Below are 20,162 nucleotides of genomic sequence, written 5' to 3'. Positions count from 1 at the left end.
CAGCAGGGACCCGGGAGCCCCGGGCAGCTGCTCGCCGCCTCCGCCCGTGGCCGGGCGCCTGCCAGCGTCGGGGCTCCCGTGGAGATCTGCCCCTGCCCGCCCGTCCCTAGAGCCGCTTCCCTGTGGAAGACCCCCGGTAGCGGCGTCTACCGACCCGCCCGCACCGAGCTGGGGCCACGCCGGTGACCGCCGGTGCTGGCGGCGCTGCCCCGGAAGAGCCGCTCGCCCGCAGCCCCGCCCCGCCCCTCGCCGCCCCTCGGGGGCGTGCCCCACGCCCGTGCGCGGTTTCGCCAATGAGAAAAATTTGCTCCCCTGCGTCAGCGCCGCGCGGCGGCAGTGGAGGCTGTTGCTAGGCAGGCCGGCGCGGCTGGCCCAATGGGAGCAGGGCGCTGCGGCCGGGCCCGGGCGCAGGCGGCGGCGGCGGCGGGCGCGGAGCGGCTCTGGCCCGGCGCTCACCATGCCCTACAAGCTGAAGAAGGAGAAGGTGCGGCGGGCGGCGGCGCCGGGGTGCCTCCGCGCGGCCCGGGCGCGGCCCGGTGACCGGCCGCCCGCTCCCGCCGCCCTCCCCGCCGCGGCCTTCCCTCGGCGCGGCCCTCGGGCGGGGACGCGCGCGGGGCTGCGGCCGGCAGGGGGCGGGGGCGCGGGCGCGCGCCCGGGGCGGGCGGGGCGGGTGGTGCAGGAGGGCGGCGGGCGCGCGCGCCGGGCGGGGGGCGGCCGCCACCGGTGCCGGTGCCCCCGCGCGAGCCCGGCGGGGGAGGCGGCAGGAGGTGGCGGGGGCTGCGGGGCACGGCCACCCCTACCCCACCATGCCCCCCGTGGGGGAGGTACGGTACGGCCCCACCCGTGTCCCAGGGAGGGGCCGGTGCCCCGCTGCCCGCTCTGCCCGGCGCTGTCCGCGGGCGGGGTGGGGGCCCGGATCCGCCACTGCCGCCGCCCGGTGCGGGCGGGCCGGGCCGTGCCCCATGCCCGCCGGGGCTGCGGGCGCCCTGCGCCTTGTAGCTCCTGCGTGCAGCGGCGGGGCCGTGCCCCGGGGAAGGGCTGGGTGGGCGCGAGGCCCTGTCACCCGGAGGTGCCTGGCTGGGCTCAGCCTGCGGTGACCGGGACGGGACGCACCAGCACCGCCCCCGCCTGGGCCCGTACCCCCCGCTGCCAGGGCAGTCGTTTCGGGTGCCCTTCTCAGGGTAAAAGGGCTGGGAGTTACCGCCCAGAGCAGGGCTTGCTGCAGGGGTGGAAGTGGGGTGGGTCTGTGCGGGTGCACAGCTGAACTCTGCAAAGAGGTGCTGAAATTCTGCACAAGGTGAAATTTTCTCTGAACATTTTCATCGTTTCAGGAGTCTCCGAAGTCTACCAAAAGCACCACAAAGCCTGGCAGCAGCAGTAGTGGGAAGGATGGCGGGGCAGAGAATTCGGAAGAGGTAAGGCTTTCACCTTGGATACAGCGGTGTGCGTGTGCAACTCATCTTTGAGGGTGAATAACATCTTCCGTTCTAGCTACTTCAAGCTGCTGTGCCAGATAACATATGTCAGTGGGATCTTAAGGAATCAGAGAAGACGGTAGCAAGGACTAAAGTGCCCCTTGAAAGTTGGTCCAAAGGGAGCAAAGACTATGGAAGAAACAGGATGAGTCTCATACCCTACAGCCCCGCAAAAAGAGATTTGGCACGAAGCTGACGGCGAGTGTTGCTGCAGAGGTGGGCAGAGCATGGTAAAGTTGCCTGCAGAGGGGGAAGAGCCATGGTTATCAAGGAGGAGGAAGCCTGACAGATGGGAGCAGCTTCCTTGCTCCTGTCAGAGCAAAGCACAATAAACTCTGTTGTCACCTTGTGTCAGAGTGGTGAGAAGCAATAGAAAAGGAACATGTTCTTCTGAGGCATTTTCTGGGGGAGTGAAATTAAGAAATAATGGGTAGGACACCTGAAAGACTAGAGGTAAACTGCTAGAGATTGAATGGTTCCCCTTTGGTATAACAGCCTTGCTGCTGAACACAACGTTACTCGCAAGAAGGCAAAGTTTCTATTCCCAGCTGTGCAGAGTCTCTTTCACTCTCAATTTTGATGTTGCCAAGCTAGATGTGTTAGAAAGGCCTCAGCAGAACATGATAATATGATAAGCTGTGCTTAAAATTAGCAACAGTTTGGGTAAACTGGAACTTCTGTGGTAGACTTGAGTTTGTCCGGCACTCAAACAGTGTGGTTGTGGATTTTGAGACTTGGCTTGGAAGAGCATTGTACGCGTGGCCAAGGAAGCGCGCATATGTGTGTGGTTTATTTTTTTTAATATTGCAATTTGGCAAACAAGCTGTGCCACTTCTATGTCCGTAGAAGCCTGTGTGCTTGAGTCTTGTCTGGAATACATTGCACTTGTACTTTGGAGGATTCAGGAAGGAGACATGTAAGGCTAATGAAGAAGAAATCTGTAGTTCGGGGGATTGTCGTAGTCAAAATAAGGTTATTTCAGAGTCTCCTTCAAAGCACAGATTTGTGTTGCAGAGCCTCAGGAAACATTCCTGCTATGAGCCACTCGGTTTCAGGGTCCAAGCTGTGCTCATGCCTAACCTGCTCTGTGGCCAGCAAGGAATCAGAAGCTGTTTGTTTGCCTTGGAGCAGGTAGCAGTTTTGTAGAACCTCTTTCTACAATGCATCTTGGTCTTGGTCTCTGCTCGTTTTATTTGTGTACACAGCTGAAAACAGCGTGCTGGGAGAGCTGTCTGCCGACTCCAAGGAAGTGAGAGAACTCCTGCCTTGGCATCATGGGATCAGGCTTACCTTTTATTTATTTGGCACTCTGTCTGCTGAGTTCACAGCTCTGGGAAGAGGAAGAAAAGCCCGGGTCTTGCAGTGCGAGGGTGATAGATAGCCATCAAAGCAGAGCACTCTGATGTCCCCATCCAAATCAGCAGTGGGCTGTGATGCTGCTTTCCCAGTTACAAGTGGTGCAGTAAGAAAGGAAGAATAGTGCAGGCTACAAGCTTCCTTCTGTGACCTGAAACAGCACGTAATGTCTGGTTGTGCCTGGGTGCAGAAGAAACTTAGAAGTGATGTGTCTAACCTTCCCTCCCACAAAACATACCCAGCCACTTCCTCATACTCCAAATAAAATCCAGCCCTTCTTTAAGATGGAAGGCTGGGTCTCCTTTGATCATAGGAACAGAGAGCAGAGCAGGAAGGAGACACCTCTGCGGTGTGCACTGCCAGAAGTCTCTTCTCCCTTTCCCTATTGAGTTTGCAGTGAAGTTTATTCTCTTGTGGTGCTTTCCTGTCTCCGGACTGTTCTGCTGCAGAATGGGAGAGAGCTCTTTGCTTGATAAGAAGACATGTATACCAGTTTGAATGCGATTTTCCTGCTCTTCAGGAAGCACAGAAAGGTATTTTGACTTTCACATTGGGGGACCGTGAGGAAATAGGTAATGTGTGCTGGGAGCGAGACTCTTTCCTTGTGTCAGAAGCAGGAGGTGGTTTGACTCGTGAAACACCAGGAGTGGTATTGCCTGGTGGGGTTGATGGCCTGAGCCTAGCCTGGATGCCTCGGCTGCCATTGTGAGTGTTTGTGCCCTGTAAATTCCTCCATGGAGTTATGGTTGCTTGGTTGCCTTTTCTAGGGTGAAAGTTGTGTGCACCAAAGAGAATTTTCTTTTTTCTTCAAGTCTCAGTAGATGCTTAATGGGCTTGTAGCAGGAGAGCAGCATTTGGGCAGTCCTCTTCCAGTATGCGCATTCCTCTCTCACACCATGTACCAAGGAGCAGGGGAGGACTCAGCCCTAATTTATCCTGGTACCAGAAAGTTGTGACTTGTTTTGCAGGCAAGTTGTCGGGCTGGTGGAATGAGTAAAGCTTGTTGAAGGGCAGCTCTGGTTTGACAGATCTGAGCAAGTGCAGCGGACAAGGACGTCCTATGGGGATCTCTGTGGAGGGAGATGAAGAGGGTAGGAGTCAGTCCAGAAACCCTTAAGCATAGTGCTTTGTTCTCTGCAGCAAAGGAGCTTTTAGTGGAGCTGATGTGGAAGGGCAGATATGTTCAAAAGCAGACACATCCCCACAAGGGAAGGCAAGTGTTTGAGTTCCCTCGTTAGTACAGGGGTAGTGCAGTGCTGTTTTAGATGCCCATCTTAGGGTGAAGCTATCTGAGGTGAAGAGCCAGCAGAGCTTGGCCAGCTGCTGGCTTTGGTGGGGTGGTTTGCTCAGGAAGAGAGAGGGGCAGTGGAGGAGAACAGGAGAGCAGGGAGTGGGAAATGAAAAGGTTTGTTTAGTTCATTCCCTCTGGAACATGATGAAGATATGAATGGAGAGAATTTCTGTGTGGCTATTTAAGGAGAAAAAAGAAATAATGTCAGAGACCAAGGCAGCATTGAATGAGAGGATGAGAAAGAGTTACTCCTTCTGGCCAGAAAGACTGGGAGAGGCATCTGGGTGGGGAAGAGAGTTGATGACCTGGAAGTGGGAGCAGGGATTAGCAGCAGCAGTAAAGAGGAGAGAGGAGTTGCTCTGCAGCCTCAAGGGCAGCTTGGAGCCTTGCTGATGAGATTTGCAGCTCTGGGAGAGGGTACTCCTTTTCACTGAGCTGCTGTATTATGTGTTTTGCAGATATCTCCATGGGGCTTGTTACTGCAGTGCCTGGAGTTCATTATTCAGAGACAGGCGTTACAGTGTGTTGATGTTACTTCTGAGGCAGAGAGCTTGATTTTAATAGGGAAGCTGTGTAACAGCAGACAAAGAGAACAGGTACTGACTTGAGGGATGGGAAGGGAAGAGTCATCTGAGGAGGAGGAGCTGAGAGCATATCTGAGCTGAGAAGCTGCGCAAGCGGGGGATGCTCAAGGGACCAGTGAGGCAGAAGGGCTTTCCGAGTGGCAATGCACCCAGCTGCGGTAGGAGTGCCTGCAGAGGTGAGGTCATGCAGTGGGTAGGAGAGCGGAGGAGAAGCTGGCATAGTTCAGAGTGACTGGGGGAAGAGGATCTCTGTCCCTAGGAGCCTGGGGTGAAGAAAGAAATGGCATAGAGCAAGACCAGGGCCTGGGGCTTGTGCAGGCAAGTTCCCAGCAAGGAGGAGAGGTGGTGGGAAACAGTGGGGAGGAAGTGCTATGAAGCCAGGGAGCCTGTGCTTGGGGGAGTTTGAATGCCGTTGCAGTTGGGGCTGGCCCATCCTGTTGGCACAGGTAGCCGCTCCACTGCAGTGGGAAAGAAGGGGCTCCCGCACTGTGCTTGGGCAAACAGCTTTGTGCTGTTCTCTGGTCACTGTCAGCATGGGCAGCATAACAGCTGCTGGCAAACAGTTTCTCCCAAGCAGCCAGCTTTGCCATGGTGGTGTGAGCCCTGCCTGTCAGGAAGGGGCTGAGCCTGGTCAGGTAGATGTGTGCCTGCAGCCATGTAGTGGTCAGCTGGTGCTGATGTTGGGGAAGCAGTCTGTGAGGTTGATACCTGTGCATTAAGAGAAAAGCTGTCAGTTTTAGCACTCTGCTGTGTTTTCAGGGATGGAAATTTCAGAGAGGGTGCTGTTAGAAAACTTAAAACAAGCCTCTTCTGATTCATGTGACCAAGGTAGGAGGTGTTGAAGGCAGAAGGACAGCAGGCCTGCCTCAGGAAGCACGTCCTGAAAGCAAGTATTCAGCTTGATGCCAGAAAGTCCGTATAGAAGCAATCCATCCTAAAACCCTCTGAGCACTACAGTGTAAGAGTATATCTGACCTCCCTCATCATTGGATTTCCTCTAGCAAACTCGATGGTGTGATTTTTGCGTGTTTATTTATGTTTCTTTAATAACTAGCAGCTAAACCTGTAGCTGTGTTTTGTCTCTCTTTGTGCCAGCTGTTGAAGACTGGAAGCTGGTGGCAAGGACTTTTCCAGTCCCCTAATGAAGGCGATGTGGCTGCATACACCATGCTCAGAACGTTTGCCTGTGGCATTTCTGGGTGGGTGGGGAGTGCGCAGGCATGTCCCGTCAGCTTGGAGGACCCGTGTGTCCTGCTTACCTCAGTGTTACCTGTGAGGCCACCACTGCATCTTTTGTTTCTCTGTGTACCATCTTTTCTCCCCAGTGCCTCAGCATTCAGATTTTACCCTTCTTCTCTATGGAAGGAGACTGATGCAGAGTAGAGGACTAGCCTTCCCAAAAGTGTCTGGACAACATCTGGGTGGCTCATGCTGCCTGATATCCAAATATTCAGGGTGGGGAATGAACTTCTCACTCTTGGAAGGTTGCCAGCGAGGATTCAGCCTGACTTAACTGAAGAGAGACCACTGTTCAGGATAAGTTGCCTCCAATTTGTGGTCTGGGCCTGCTTTGTCTGACAGACACAGCTGTTTTCATCACAAGCTCGTCTTGCTCCCTCCTCTCATCATGGGACAATGCTGCTCCATGAAAGAAATCAGATCAAATCTAAACTGAAGAGAGTTCAAATCTTGTTGTCTCCCCCCGCCTTGGCTTGGAGCTGAGCTTGAAACAGAACTACTTAAGATTTCTTTCAGGAAGAGCCAGACCCATATCAAAATATTTCAGATTTCTGGTGCAAAGTAATGGCTTGACAAAACAATTGGTGTTTCATGTTGGGTGCTGTTTTTCACAGGGAGTCTTTGCACTTGCTCTACAGATCGTAATCTGAACACAACAGTGTCTCCTTGTAGGCAGCTTTCCCTATTCCTACCTTGCTGCCTCCACATGTGCTGTGGGTGCAGTAACTCTTGCTCTTGCACTGTGGTGCTGTGCTGCACCTCTTTGGAAACCATCAGGACTCAGTTCAGGGTATGGACTGTGCAGGGTAAGCTGCAGCTGAGCTGCTTCTCACAGGTAGAGACTGGCCATATCTCATTTGGAGGAGAGCTCTGATGAGCTGCTGCACTACTGGTGCTTTCCGTCAAAATCCTGCTGGTTGGTGTTCTGGGGAGGTTTGTGTTTGTACCACTATGCTGTGTGTGGCAGCTGGGAGTTTATGGGGGAAGGAGGGGGTGACATCCAAGGATTTCACCCACCTCTGCTCCCCATCCATTGCGCTATCCTTGTTGTGTCCTAAACAGGTTCACCCTGCAGCTCTTTGGCTTCATGTGCCAGAGGGAAGGAGGTGGCAGAGCTGAGGAACGGAGCATTGCTTGCCTCATGCAGCAGAGCCAGAGTAGGCTTAGTGCTGTCTCCAGCTGAGCCGTTTGCTGTAGGCTCACTGGCGGGTTGTTTCCCTCTTCCATATTAAGTTTTCCGTGAGTTGGATCAGTATGGTGTTAAAGGGGCAGTTATTGAGCCATTATGGCCCAAGTGGGACTTGAACCAGCAGAGCTTCAGCAAGGTCAGAACAGAGCTGAGCTGAGCAAACCCTGGCTTGAGTTTGTGGTCACCTGCTAAACATAAGAAAGTGCGTCTATAAGTGCTGTTTAACAAACATGGAGAGGATGTCTGCTGGAGGAAAGTATAGGCAAAGAGTTTGTGTGACTAAAAGGAAAAAGCAAATTGACAGAAGTCCAGACAGTGGTGAGGCTGAGACAAGGCGGAGATGAAGGGAGCGGCGAGGATGGGCTGGGAAAGCCCACAGCCTGGGACCTAAGGTCTGGGTATGGCCTGTGTGGTCCATAGACTAGCATCTCCAGGTCTGTAGATGTAGCAATGATTTTAGTGGTCTTCACTATTGCGTTTCCAGGGCCCTTGTGTCTGCTCTGTACTACACGCTGCTTTGCTTTTTCCCAGGTGGTTCCCTGCACAAGGATAAAGAAGCAACTTGCTAGTTTTCAAAAATTGTTTATTGTGTATTGTACAGAGTGCTGTAATGGGAAGCAGCAGCACACTGAGATTTCTGTTTGGACCAAGGAAAGTTCTTGTTTCTGCTTTTTTGTGTCAACAAACTCGTGTAACTTGTTGCAAGATGTGGCTTTGCTTTCCATATCCCTAGCACCTGGTGCACCAAGAGGCTCTGGTATCTTTGTGTTACCTCACGGATATGAGTAAAACTGATGTTCACTTTGCAGGTATGCTGCAAATTCAATCAACGGCTCTAGAGCCCCGCAGGAGTTGTGACATGCACTGAAGTACAAGTGCAACAGTGAAAAATGTGCCTGATTTCTTCAGTCCAAGAAGATGCTGACGGTATCTGATCGCTTGTGAGGCTTATAGGTAAAAGCTTATGAGTTGTTTTACTCTCTTCTCCTTCGTCAGGCCCAGCAGCCTCAGCAGCAGCCGCAGCAGCAGACAACTTCAAATAAGCGGCCCAGTAACAGCGCTCCCCCACCAACCCAGCTGAATAAGATTAAGTACTCGGGGGGACCCCAGATTGTGAAGAAGGAGCGCCGGCACAGCTCTTCTCGCTTCAATCTGAGCAAAAACCGGGAACTGCAAAAGCTCCCAGCCCTTAAAGGTAAAGGAGCTGTGGGGTGGGGGTGACCTGCATGACGAGCTGCACCTTCTCCAGATGGAGTGTGATGGTGTAAGCACTCTTCCCAAAGTGACCCTGGCAGTGTCTGGCTAACCTCCTGCCAGCAGTGCAACAGGGATGGCTCTGGGAAAGGTGCTTGGCTTGGCTGCAGGTAGAGGACTGATGGATAGCCTAAAAGAAAAGGAGAGTATTCGATGTGAACTTTAGTACTTACCTTCTCATTTGAACTGATTTAAACCCTCGTGCTTATATGTACTTGGGATTGCCTCAGATTCTTCAGCAGGTTGTGCAGGAAGGTGGTGAAATGCAGAGACCTTGGCGCAGACTGCTCTCGGTTCCTACGGCCACCCGTTCCTGGGAGAGGATCAGGCCTCTTCCTCCTCTTCCTCCTGCTTGTGTTTCCATTGCAAGTTCATTGCTAGTGAACTTGTCCACATTAGGGCAATTACCCAGCATTAGCAGTTAGTCTATAAAATGGTGCAATTAAAAATGACTTAAGTGCAGACAAGGAGAAAGCATTTTCAGCAGTTGCTCAGCCAGACCCGTTGCTGACATAGCTCACAAACAGGCAGTCCTTTTAGGAAGGGCGGCTGCCTTGCAGCTCAGCGGCCATTCTGTAAGCAAGAGGTAAGTTTGCCTGATTGGCCTTAGCAGTGCATAGTTTCCAGTGGCAACATATCAAAAAGAGAATGCTGTTAATATAGGGCCTCTGCTGCCTTGGCCCCTCTCTTCTGGGCTGCTCTCTGGGAGGAGGGTTAGCCTATGGTGTGCTCTGCCCAGCTCCCTTTGTGACTGGGGGGTGCAGGGTGTGGGTGTCACTGGTCTGTGATGGGAGCTAGTTAAATGAGTTCCTTTTCCAGTGTACCTTGTACTGGGAAGGGATCAATGCTTGTCAGATCAGAAACCACTACCATGTTTGGAATCGCCTTATGGGATAGTTGCCTTGCAATCCCTCTGCATCCACTGTCCCATCTTTGTAGCAGGGATAACGCTGCCTCGCCCTCTTCCCCCAACAGCTCAAGGGGGATTGTGATGAGGGAGGGGGAATGCAGGACAGGGAGCACACCGCACTGATACCTGGGCAAACCAGGGGGATGTTCTGCCTGTCTCCAAGGACAGATGTCCCTGCTTTCTCTGACAGATGCTCCTCCACACGAACGAGAAGAGCTTTTCATCCAGAAGCTGCGGCAGTGCTGCGTGCTTTTTGATTTCATCTCTGACCCCCTCAGTGACCTGAAGTTCAAGGAAGTGAAGCGAGCAGGTCTCAACGAGATGGTGGAATACATCACACACAACCGTGATGTTGTCACTGAGGCCATCTACCCTGAAGCTGTTATCATGGTAGGGCATGGGACCAGTATGTGCTTACGTGCCAAAGAAATAGGGACTGTTCAGAAGCATGGCAGGGAGGCGGGGATAGGGATTTGTCAGAGAGGAATGTGACCCCAGTCCTACCCGCTCCTTATTACTTGCCCACCCCCAGAAAGAGAAGAAGGGGATGGGGGTGACAGTGCCTGGTGTAGGGAGAGGTGGAAGCTCTTGTCTCTGGCTGTCACAGTTTAAAGCTGGGCTGGCTATTAAACCGGTAGCAGATGCTCTCTATTAACCCTCCTCCCCCCGCCCAGAAGGGGAAGGGGAAGGGAAAGGGAAAAGGGAGAGAGACTTATGGATTGGAAAGTTAAAACAGTTTTAATGGAATATAGTAATGAAAAAGAGTATTATAATAATAATAATGGAAATAATTAAATATATACAAATATATACAAAACCAAGATCAAGCTCCCCCGATGTCGGTCACGTCATGCCCAGCACTGCAGCGCAGGCTCCGGGAAGGCCCAGGCTGGCCCCGGGCTCCGGGAAGGCCCAGGCGACAGACAGGAACTGGATTCAGGGATGCACAGATTGGGATCGGGGGCAGCAGGAAAATGGACAGAGTCCTCTTCAGACACTGGCCGTAGCAGGAGTGGGCGACCCTTGTGATCCACCCGCTTTATACTGAGAATGATGTGTATGGGATGGAATACCTTGTTGGTTAATTTTGGGTCACCTGCCCTGTCTGCTCCTCCCTGCAGGTGCGACCCCCCTTCTGCTGCTCTTCACTCGTAAGCAGTGAGGAATTTAGCAATGACCTTGGTTTTCCTAAGAATAAGTACAGCAAGAGCCTTTCTGCATAACATCCCTACCGGTGCCTCAGTGATAACTACAAACTTCGAGCATTATCAGTCCTAGAAGCGGATACCGTCTGCAAAACATGCAGTTAGTTTCAGAAAGTGCAGTTACTTAGAAGAGACTTAGCTGAAAGGAAAATTGGTCTGTTTTAGGCCAAACCAGGACACTGGCACAGACTGCACTTGTGGAGTTCACATGCAGACTGTAACCCTACAGCCTTGAGGGAGGGATCTGTTTGTGGGCACGGCTATGGCAAATCACAACGTGTTGCTCTGCAGTGAAGGATTTGCTATGGGGAGGACCATCATGAGGTGCAGGGATGTCATTCATACACCTTTTCACTCACCTCAGTTTTCAGTGAACCTCTTCCGGACACTCCCGCCATCATCCAATCCCACAGGCGCAGAGTTTGACCCTGAGGAAGACGAGCCTACATTAGAGGCTGCCTGGCCGCACCTTCAGGTGAGGAGGAGGCAGGGGGGATATAGATCTGATGAATTTGTCTCCAGGAAGTCAAGAGTCCATGTAGTGCTGGAACCTGCCAGCCCTGCCACTGGCTGCTTCCCCAGCCTGCAAGGGTTGCTGGTGTGTGGACGGGGAGAGTCCAGGCCTGCCACCCATGGGTCAGAGGTGACTTGTAGGCAATGCAGGCAGCAGGGATGTCCTGCAAACAGGCTGATGGCTGTGTGCAACATTCACCTGCAGATAGCTGTACTCCCAGGTGGCCCTGAGGTAGGCTGGGAGTGAACACTTTGCTGGGAGTGAGGGAGTTGTGCCATATTGCCTATGTAAGAAGCAATTCCCAGCAGTCTTAATGTCCCTCCCGAAGGCTCAAGAGCCCTCATCCTCTGGGCTTCAGCAGCGTTGGAGACAGCACCTCTGTCTGCTTCAGCACTCCTCTCCTCGCCTGGTACCCTGGGAGACACAGGAGGAAAGAGGACTGCTTGGTGCCAAAGCAAAGCCTGTGCTGGCACCTGCTAACATGTCTCCTGTATGCTAGATGTAATTCAGTTGCGTTAACTGGGAGCAAACATTTGACCCAAAAAGATAGGGAACTGGAGCGGAGGAAGAGGGGAAGGGAGCCAAGGATCTTTTCATTATGCTGTGTGTCCTGGGAAATAGACTTTAAGACAAACGAGGTGAAAAGGGTTATGAAAGCAACAGTGAGCATGGTCTAGGAGAGCTCAGCAGTGGAAGTCAGGAGGTGAGCTTGTGGGGGTCTCCCCAAGCGCTTGTGCAGGGATGTGTTGTCAAGCAGTCAGAGGCAGAACAAGAGCCAGGCACTGCAGAATGAACCAGAAAATACAGAGAGGAAATAAGGCGCAGTCCTGCATCAGTGGTTAATCACTTCTCACTGCTGCAGTTGACATAGGGATGTGAGCATCGATAGAAATGGCGTGTCCTCAGCGTGCTATGAATGCTGGGAAGCATTTGTTTCTCAGAGTTAAGTCAGCAGCAGCCAGCATGGATTTGTGGCAAGTGTGTGCTGAGGTTTTTGATCATCACCTCAGTTTTTTCTGCACTGCTGTCCTTGGCAGCTGGGCCCTACCCGTGGATGGGTGGCCCCATAGCTCCTTCAGCTCCAGAGTCAAACCTTTGGGACGCAGCGCTCTTGTTTGGCCTAGTGGCCCCTCAGAAGTGCTAGGCAGGGTCAGCCCTGGAATGGACTCATCCCTCTAGGAGGACAGCAGGACCAGAAGTTGCTGTTTCAGCACTGCCAGCCTTCTTAAAGCAAGCTGCCCTTTGCTGTCCAAGTGGGACACAGCATGCAGCTTGCATGGCTTAGCAGGGCCAAGCCAATCTGGAGTCAGTCCCCAGGAGGCAGAGGACACAATGTGTTTTCCTGGGGTCTGTTTAACTTCTCTGCTTTTCTGTTCTTCCTTGGTGTGCCTCAAGGACTTCCAGTGAAGCCTGAGGCTTTGCCATCTCCTCTGGAGGTTTCTGTTCTTTATAGAGATGTGGGCTGAAGGTGGGAGAAGAGTTTCCCAGGCCTAGTGTCTGCATCTGAGTAGGTGGCTGTTGTCTTTGATGGGACCTGAGGTGATGAGATCTCATGCAGACTTGAGCAGTTATGTGCCACCGGCCCCCTGCCCATCAGAGCAAGGGCAGCTGAGTTGATCCCGCTGTGTGGGAAACACAGGTTACTGTGTTTTCTGTGCTCCTGTTCAGGCTTCCCAGCCTTTCCCCAAATCCTTAAGGAGAAGGAAAACATTTAAAATCTGAGGTAAATGTTGGTGAGAGGATGGGGGGGATTTCTAAGTGATCTCTCCTTCTCCCCCCATAGCTGGTGTATGAGTTCTTCCTCCGCTTCCTGGAATCGCCTGACTTTCAACCAAATGTAGCCAAGAAATACATTGACCAGAAGTTTGTACTATCTGTAAGTAATCGTTGCCCCTGCCACTGTTCACCACCTTTATGAAGGGCATGCAGCAGATTTTGGTCAAGGTGTTATGCAAACAGTCCAGCTTTGTCAGCAGGTGCTTGATGTTGTGGGTTTTCTTTTTTCCTTTGTCTAGTCTTGAATGAGCAGCCAGAATTCTCTGTGCAGGGTGAGAGTATGTGCGAGCTGTAGTCCCTGGAACTCATCGCTCATTGTACAGGTGGAGAAGGGCACTGGGGGCCTTGCAGGGGAAATCCAGGGACACGCAGCTTTGTAGAGCGTGTGGGCCATCACTGTGCTTCCAAAGATGAAAGCGCTGATAGTTCCAGCTTGTGACTAGGAGGCTGCATGTTTTGGGGAGGCAACCACTGTGCTTAGAGTACTGAAGGCATCACTCAACTGAAAGGGCCACTTTTGCCAAGCAGGAGCAGAGTTGCTGGTAGCTTTGTCTAGACAGGCGGTATGCAGACACTGACTGAATTTATCTCCCCACAGCTACTGGATCTCTTTGACAGTGAAGACCCCAGAGAACGAGACTTCCTAAAGACTATTCTGCACAGGATCTATGGAAAGTTCCTGGGTCTGCGAGCATATGTGAGGCGGCAGATCAACAATATATTTTACAGGTGAGATGTTTCTTAGTGGCACTGGCCTAGTGAGTGAGTGGGACAATCCAGTGAGATAAATTTGGGGCATTAGGCTGTGATTCTCTCTGATCCAGACTGTGATTAGCTAAGTGACTCAGTTATGTCACACTACTTTGGTAGGGATAGCATTCACCTACGCTTAAAAGCAGTATGGCGCTGTCTTCAGTGCACATAGCAAATGTTGGGACCTGTGAGCTTTAGCTGATCTGGGGGCTGTGAATTAATTTGCTTCTGTCTCTTACACCTTTCCCTGTCGTCTTGGAGTTCTGTCATTTGCTAGGAAACTCCCCATCTTGAGTGTTTTTCCTTCCCTTTGCTTATCAAACTGTATCCAGTATTTGGCAATGACCTTTCATTCTTCTCTTCTCTTTAGGTTCATCTATGAAACAGAGCACCACAATGGGATTGCAGAGCTGCTGGAGATCCTAGGAAGGTAAGGGCACATTTGGAAGTCCCAGAGGGCCCACAGTGAGTGAGATCTCCCAGACCAGCATGCTGCGTGAGCTGGCAGTGCCTTCCTTCAGCAGTTCTTGCAGGAGCCACCTCTTCCAGAGGATGAGAGTCTGATGAATCACACGGTGAAAGTACTCTCTAGCCTGCTGATAAATGCAGTGGTAGCCTTCTCCTCCCCAGATTTGTCTCCTGTTCTTTTGAGTTTGAGTCCAGTCACACTTGCTGTCTTGCCTCAGCAGACAGTAAAAGAGGAGAGTTCCTCACAGCCCTGAGAAGCCTTAGCATTGGGCAGCTTTCTCCATGGCTTCAACTGCCCTTCTGTTTACAGCCCTCTCTTATGCTGCCATCCTCCTGTTCTGTAAAGTACAAGCCTTGAGGACTGGGCTGCCTCTGTGCTGGCCTTCCCCAGAGGTTCTGCTGAAGTGTGTGTGGGCTCACCCTGGCACAGGACAGAGCAGAGCCCAGGCCCCATCAGAAGCGTGTGCCTGCTGAGGAGACACTCTCGCTGAGCATGGTATGCAGGTTGGGCCCCAGCGACTACACTTCTTCTGGTGGGTGCTTTCTCAAGTGACTAATTAGAGCTAGGGCACGCCATTGATTCTTTCGAGGTGAGAGAGTAAAGATGTTAATGAGACTCTTGTTTCTTCTCAGCATAATCAATGGGTTTGCTTTGCCTCTGAAGGAAGAGCACAAGATGTTCCTCATCAGAGTCTTGTTACCACTGCACAAGGTGAAGTCTCTCAGTGTCTACCATCCGCAGGTGAGACGTGCTTCAAGTTCCCAGGGCAGAATGTGATTCTTGCAAAAGCTGTTGTTCAGACTTGCTTATAGCTGTTCACTGGGCTGCATTAGTGTGTTGTACATAGTTCTTGCTGTGAGGCGTTTTGGGCTCTGCACTAGTCCCTTGCTGCGGTGGTTTGTCCCAGCCTTGCAGCGCCTGGGCCTATGTGTATATATGTCTTCTTTTTGCCACTGGCTGATAGGAGGGTATCCTGCCATTTCCTGCTGACTTAATGCTGTGGCCTACTTTGCCTTTTTGTGCTGCAAGTTTGTGAAATATTTGGGCCCTGCTGAAACCAGAGAGGTAAAATTCCGAGCTGCAGTCAGCAGCTTGTGTGTGTGGTGTGTCAGCTGTTCGTCACCACTGAGATATGTGGAGAAATCAGTGTGCTGGGCTGCTAGGCTGGTATAGAGATTAATTTCTTGCAATTTAGAATACGTAATAGAAGAGTAGAGAAGATCAGGACTCAGGCTAGGAAGTGAAAAAGTATGGGTACTGAGCAGTGATGTCTTTTCTCCCAGCCTTGTTTTTATGGGGCAGAGCTTTGTGATAGTCAGGTTGGTTCTTTCCCATGTGTGCAGCTGTGCTTGCATTTGAATCTATTAGCTGTGGACAGCTCTAGGTGGCTCAAGTTTTATCCTTTATGCTGCACGTATGTTCTACGCTTAAGCCCTGCCTGCTTGGTCTTAGAGCCTTCACTTGCTGTCAGAAGAACTGGATTCCCTTGGAGCTGCAACTGTCTGCTCAACACACACACTGTGGAGGGCATAATGCGACTTCCAGCCTAGGGTGGTGGTGGCCCTTTAATCTCCAGTACACTTGAGGAAGCTCTAATCTTGCCATATTTTTTTCCTACAGTTGGCGTACTGTGTTGTACAGTTCTTGGAGAAAGACAGCAGCTTGACAGAGCCAGTGAGTAACCTTGCTTAACCTCTGTGTGTCAATCAAGTTCCAAAAGCTTCATGGCTTCCTTAGAGTACAGCAAGGGTGAAAAAAGGCTAAAGAGGCTGGGAGTCAACTGAATTGTTTACTGGATTTGCCTGGTACCCTGTGGGCAGAAGGGGCTGTGCTGATCATGTGCAAGCCTTGAGTGTTCTCTTCTGAAAGCTTCAGGAAGGTGGGCTGTAGTCTTCCTTTGTGCCGAAGATCTTGGTGTAGCAGGAGGAACACTGTACAAGCTGTCCTTTCAGGGCAGAGCTTTCAGCTTGTGACAAATGCTGCAGAGACAAAACACATGGCCGTCTGATATCTGATGGAACCAGCATGAGCTCATGGGAGCCCTGAAATAGCAAGAGTTCACTCCAGACTGCCAGAGTTGGCTGAAAACTGTGGGGATGAGATTAGGAACCTGGGACACAGAGGTCTACTTAGACAAGCCACTCTTCCTAGATGAAAGCATTCTTCTTCCTGCTCTAACATCGGTTTGCCACCTCCATAGTGTTAAGTCACATTGTAGACACATTTGCCTTCAGAACGTAGTGCTGGGAAACAGCAGGTTCTAAAATGTGTGAGCAGTGTAAATGGGGACCTCACATATTCCAGTTACTGGCTGCACAGACCTGCAGTGTTAATCAGGCTATATGCTGGCTTGGCAGAGGGTGCAGCAGGAGACAAGTGTTTCTCCACCCACAGCAGGCCAGGAAATGTCTTCTACAGAGCTGAGCTTCACAGCCTCAAAACAGCAGATGGACAAAGAATGCATGCTTGTGTCACTATAGCAGGGAGCACCAGAAAGTGTAAGCATTTTAATGAGTAACGCTAGCCGAGGTCGTTCTCTTCTCTGACTGAAATGTGTGTGTTCGTGGTGAGCCTGACTGTGCTCGGTGGAAACCGATCAGCTGTTGTCAGCTTTCTGGCTCCTCAGCTCTGACACCAGCAGTGCTGAAGCAGACCTCCCAGCTTTTCCTTTAAATGTGGGTCCTCCATTTCCTGTGTCCCCAAAAGCCTGCTCTGAATCAAACTGTGTAAAGTACCTTCCTGATCATGCTGAGTACTTCCTGTGGCTGACATCCAGCCCAACAGCCTCCTGCCAAAGCACTTACTGTAGGGTGAGGGACAAGAGAGAAATAGAAATCTGTCAATATTTCCAGGATTCATTTTGCAGCTTATTCAAATAGCAAAGCTCCATAGCTCCTCACTGCTTCCTGGGTAATGGGTTAGTGGCCCCTGGATTAGAGACCCAGGTCTGGTTTGGTGCTCATGGAAAGCAGTGGAATGACCCAATTTCATGACCTTCTGTCCACGTTTAGCCCGCACCCGGTGCTAAACAATAAGCAGTTTTTTCTATCACCCAATGCCCCTTCCCGAAATGAGGAAGGGAATTGGGAAAAGGAGGGAGACCTGTAGGTTGAAGTTGGACAGATTTAATGAAATGAAGAAATCAATATAAATGACAACACAGAACAGACAAAACTATACTTATCTAACAACTGGCAAGTTGCTCCAGGAATCACAATGAGAAAGAGGGAGAAGGGAGGAGAAGCAAGGAGAGCAGGAGGAGCCCCATCTCTTCCCCGCAAACCCTCTCTTTTATAGTGAGCTTGATGTCAATGATATAGAATACACCGGCGGGCCAGCCAGGGTTAGCTGCCCTGGATTTAACTGCTGAGGGCCTTGATCACCATGACTGGCCACAAACTGAAACCAAATCCCAATGAAACCAGGACACCTTCAGTGGGTGTTGCGTTGGGTCTCAACCAGACATACCAAGGCCATATTGCCACAGATTGTGTCCTGTTGAAGCATCCTGCTTGTGAAGGTTTTGAGTAGACTCCTGGCATGACTGGGGTTGTTGAAGTCTTGAAGTATTACAGGGCTTGTGCATCAGCAAGGCTCTGAATGCACTAGGAGATGTTGCCCCCATGCTGGAAGGAGGCCAGATCACTCACTAGCTCCACACTCACTTAGAGTGGGCCTCCCGGAAGCTTGCTCAGTAAGGCCTGATGTAGTAGCTCTTGCATTAACAGCAGTCTTAATGACTGCCAGGAGAGCAAGGCCTCAGATGTGCTCAGTAATAGCAAAGACAGACTCGACACACCTTGCACCGCCTTAGCTGTAGGAGAAATTACATCTGAGTCACTGAAGTTAACTCTTGCCTGAATGGCAGACCTGTGTAATGACAAACACTGAGGATACCAAACTGTTGGCTTCTCAAGCCTTGAGTTGGTGGAAACATAATGCTCGGATGTTTCTAATCATGCTGTTGCGTTGACCACTACTGTCCCTCCACTGCTGTGAACTTCCTCTAGAGTGATGGCTTCAGGATCAGGTTGCTGAAGTATGCGGAGTTTGAAAGAGCAACTCCTACTGCCAGTTGTGTGTGAATCTAGTGTCCACAGAGTAAGCATTTCTGTGAATGCTGTACCAATGGCTCCAACAGAGTGAAGGTCTGCAGGATCTTGGATCCTACCTTTGACTATCTAGAAGCAGATGGGTAGGGAAGGAAGTAATATTAAAAATAAATAAATAAAATCAAGTGGGATATAGCCCTTCCCCATGTATATTCTTCCAGTATCTTGTAAACAATAGTTTACTCAGCCAGAAGTTGCATCTGCATTGTCATATCTAATTATCACCATTAGATGTAACCTCCATAAACTTGACTTCTGGAATCTGTTTGGACTTTGAGTTTCCACAAAGTCTCGCAAGAAAGAGCTGTGTAATTGGATTACTTTTGTGTGAAATGGTACTTCCTTTAGCTTGCCCCAAACCTGTCCATTGCATTATTTATTGGGTGTTCCCAAGTGTTCAAGCTCTGTGGTGTATTGAATGATTCCTCAGTGACTTTCTCCATAGCATTTCCAATTTTATTAGTTGATCTTCCATGGTTGCTCTGCACCATCTGCAAGCCGCTGCCCACTCTGGTTTGAGCCTTCCGTGTTAAGCTGTGTTTGGGGGGAAAACACGGTTCTAAGCTTTGTGCTTGTAGTACAGAATTGGAGCAGCCTGGGCAGTGCTGCTGTCTTACATGTAACTTGGCAGAGTTTGGGCTTTTCTCTCCTTTCTTCCCCGATAACCCACCCTGACTTTCTGAGAAAGTCTTTTCTGTTACTTCCTCTCCTCTGCTGTTGTGACCCAGACCCTTAAAAATTTATTTTACAGCTGGTGTTAATTTTCAGCCTCTAACACTGTTTCCGTACCCTCCCCACTCAGGTGATTGTGGGCTTGCTGAAGTTCTGGCCGAAAACTCACAGTCCCAAGGAGGTCATGTTTTTAAATGAGCTGGAGGAGATCCTGGATGTGATTGAGCCATCTGAATTTGTGAAAGTTATGGAGCCCTTGTTCAGGCAGTTGGCCAAGTGTGTCTCCAGCCCACACTTCCAGGTGGGTTGCAGCTCAGGGAGGGGATAGGGCACTGGCTTGTAACCCACTTGGCACGTGAAGGTGACACCACAGCTTTTGGGCTTGTCTTTATGGATAGGTGGCACATGGAGGTGTGACCAGGGTGAGCATTGGGGTGACATGTGGTGGAAGGCGGTGAGAATCCTTTCCATATCTGCAGAGCAAGCTCATCCAAAGAGAAGACAAAACGGATTGGTGGAGCCCCTCCTGCTGCACTGTGCTATTCGGCACCATGTGTTGCAGCAGGCTGGAGCTGGAGCAGAGGTGCTCTGCCACCTCCTGTTTTGGCTAGCAAACACAGAGGAGATCCATCCAGTGTCACCCTGTTGCAGTAAAACAAAGCTGGCTGCCGTGTTGGAGGGAGGCCAACCAAAGAGACAGTGTGCAGAGAAGGTATTTTGTATTATTCTGGTGGAGGTGGTAAAGAGTGAGGTATACTGGAAAAGTGCTAGAGTCTGCTTCTTCCTTGTTCCCACTGAAAGGAAGCTGGCTGTAGTACCAGGCTAAAACAATCTCTGTGGCTGGTAGTCTTAAGGTTTAAAATGTCTAGTGTGGTAGGACCTCCTAGTAGCTCCTAGCAGGTGTTCTTGGCTCACTGGTTTAGGTTGCCATGAAGAGTGCCCAGGAGGAAGATAGCTTGCTGGTGAAACACATGGCTGACCCAGGTATAGATGGGGTGTTAAATAGTGACATAGCCCTCCCCCAGAGTGAGAGTGACTGCACAGTGATGCAGGCTGGCTTCAGTCTGTCTTTTGGTACAGAGAGGTACAAAGTCATGTGTTTACAAGCCAAAAATGAGGTCAGTCGAGGTCATGTGTATGTAAAAGATCACTGTTTCCTGGAAAGGACTAGGGGAGCCTGATGGAAACCAGCTGGACATGGATTACTGGTGTAGTGATGGGAACCAAACGACTAACATGACCTTTGGGCGTGGAAGGAGCTACCATAGGGCACTAAGGAGCTTGAATAAAGTAGGGTAAAGGTTGGAGGAGAGGCATCCTGTACTTGTTAGCAGACCTCATCTGCTGCCAACTCTTTGAAAAA

The 20,162-nt window shown here is 51.1% G+C and overlaps 1 protein-coding gene across 4 annotated transcripts in view; it reads left to right on the top strand.

The window, feature by feature from the left end:
* The first annotated feature begins 390 nt into the window (after positions 1–390).
* The window catches only part of PPP2R5D (protein phosphatase 2 regulatory subunit B'delta), a 29,500-nt gene continuing 9,728 nt past the window's right edge, over positions 391–20,162 (top strand). For 2 of the 4 annotated variants that reach the window (XR_011048244.1, XM_068401674.1), the window contains exons 1-11: positions 391–484; positions 1,332–1,415; positions 8,131–8,329; positions 9,489–9,688; positions 10,868–10,978; positions 12,801–12,893; positions 13,392–13,522; positions 13,917–13,976; positions 14,648–14,756; positions 15,636–15,689; positions 18,930–19,100. Coding sequence is in view for 3 of the 4 variants with exons in the window: in XM_068401674.1 (XP_068257775.1) it covers positions 458–484; positions 1,332–1,415; positions 8,131–8,329; positions 9,489–9,688; positions 10,868–10,978; positions 12,801–12,893; positions 13,392–13,522; positions 13,917–13,976; positions 14,648–14,756; positions 15,636–15,689; positions 18,930–19,100 (1,239 nt within the window). In the remaining variant the exon portion in view is untranslated. Of the gene's footprint in view, positions 485–778; positions 825–1,331; positions 1,416–8,130; positions 8,330–9,488; positions 9,689–10,867; positions 10,979–12,800; positions 12,894–13,391; positions 13,523–13,916; positions 13,977–14,647; positions 14,757–15,635; positions 15,690–18,929; positions 19,101–20,162 lie in introns of those variants that run through there. The other 2 variants (XM_068401682.1, XM_068401689.1) reach the window with 2 other exon arrangements.

This window comes from Nyctibius grandis, chromosome 1, assembly GCF_013368605.1.
Source record: "Nyctibius grandis isolate bNycGra1 chromosome 1, bNycGra1.pri, whole genome shotgun sequence".
NCBI classification, from domain to species: domain Eukaryota; kingdom Metazoa; phylum Chordata; class Aves; order Nyctibiiformes; family Nyctibiidae; genus Nyctibius; species Nyctibius grandis.
Note: the sequence above shows the minus strand (reverse complement) of the source record. Positions and strands in the feature narration are given on the sequence as shown.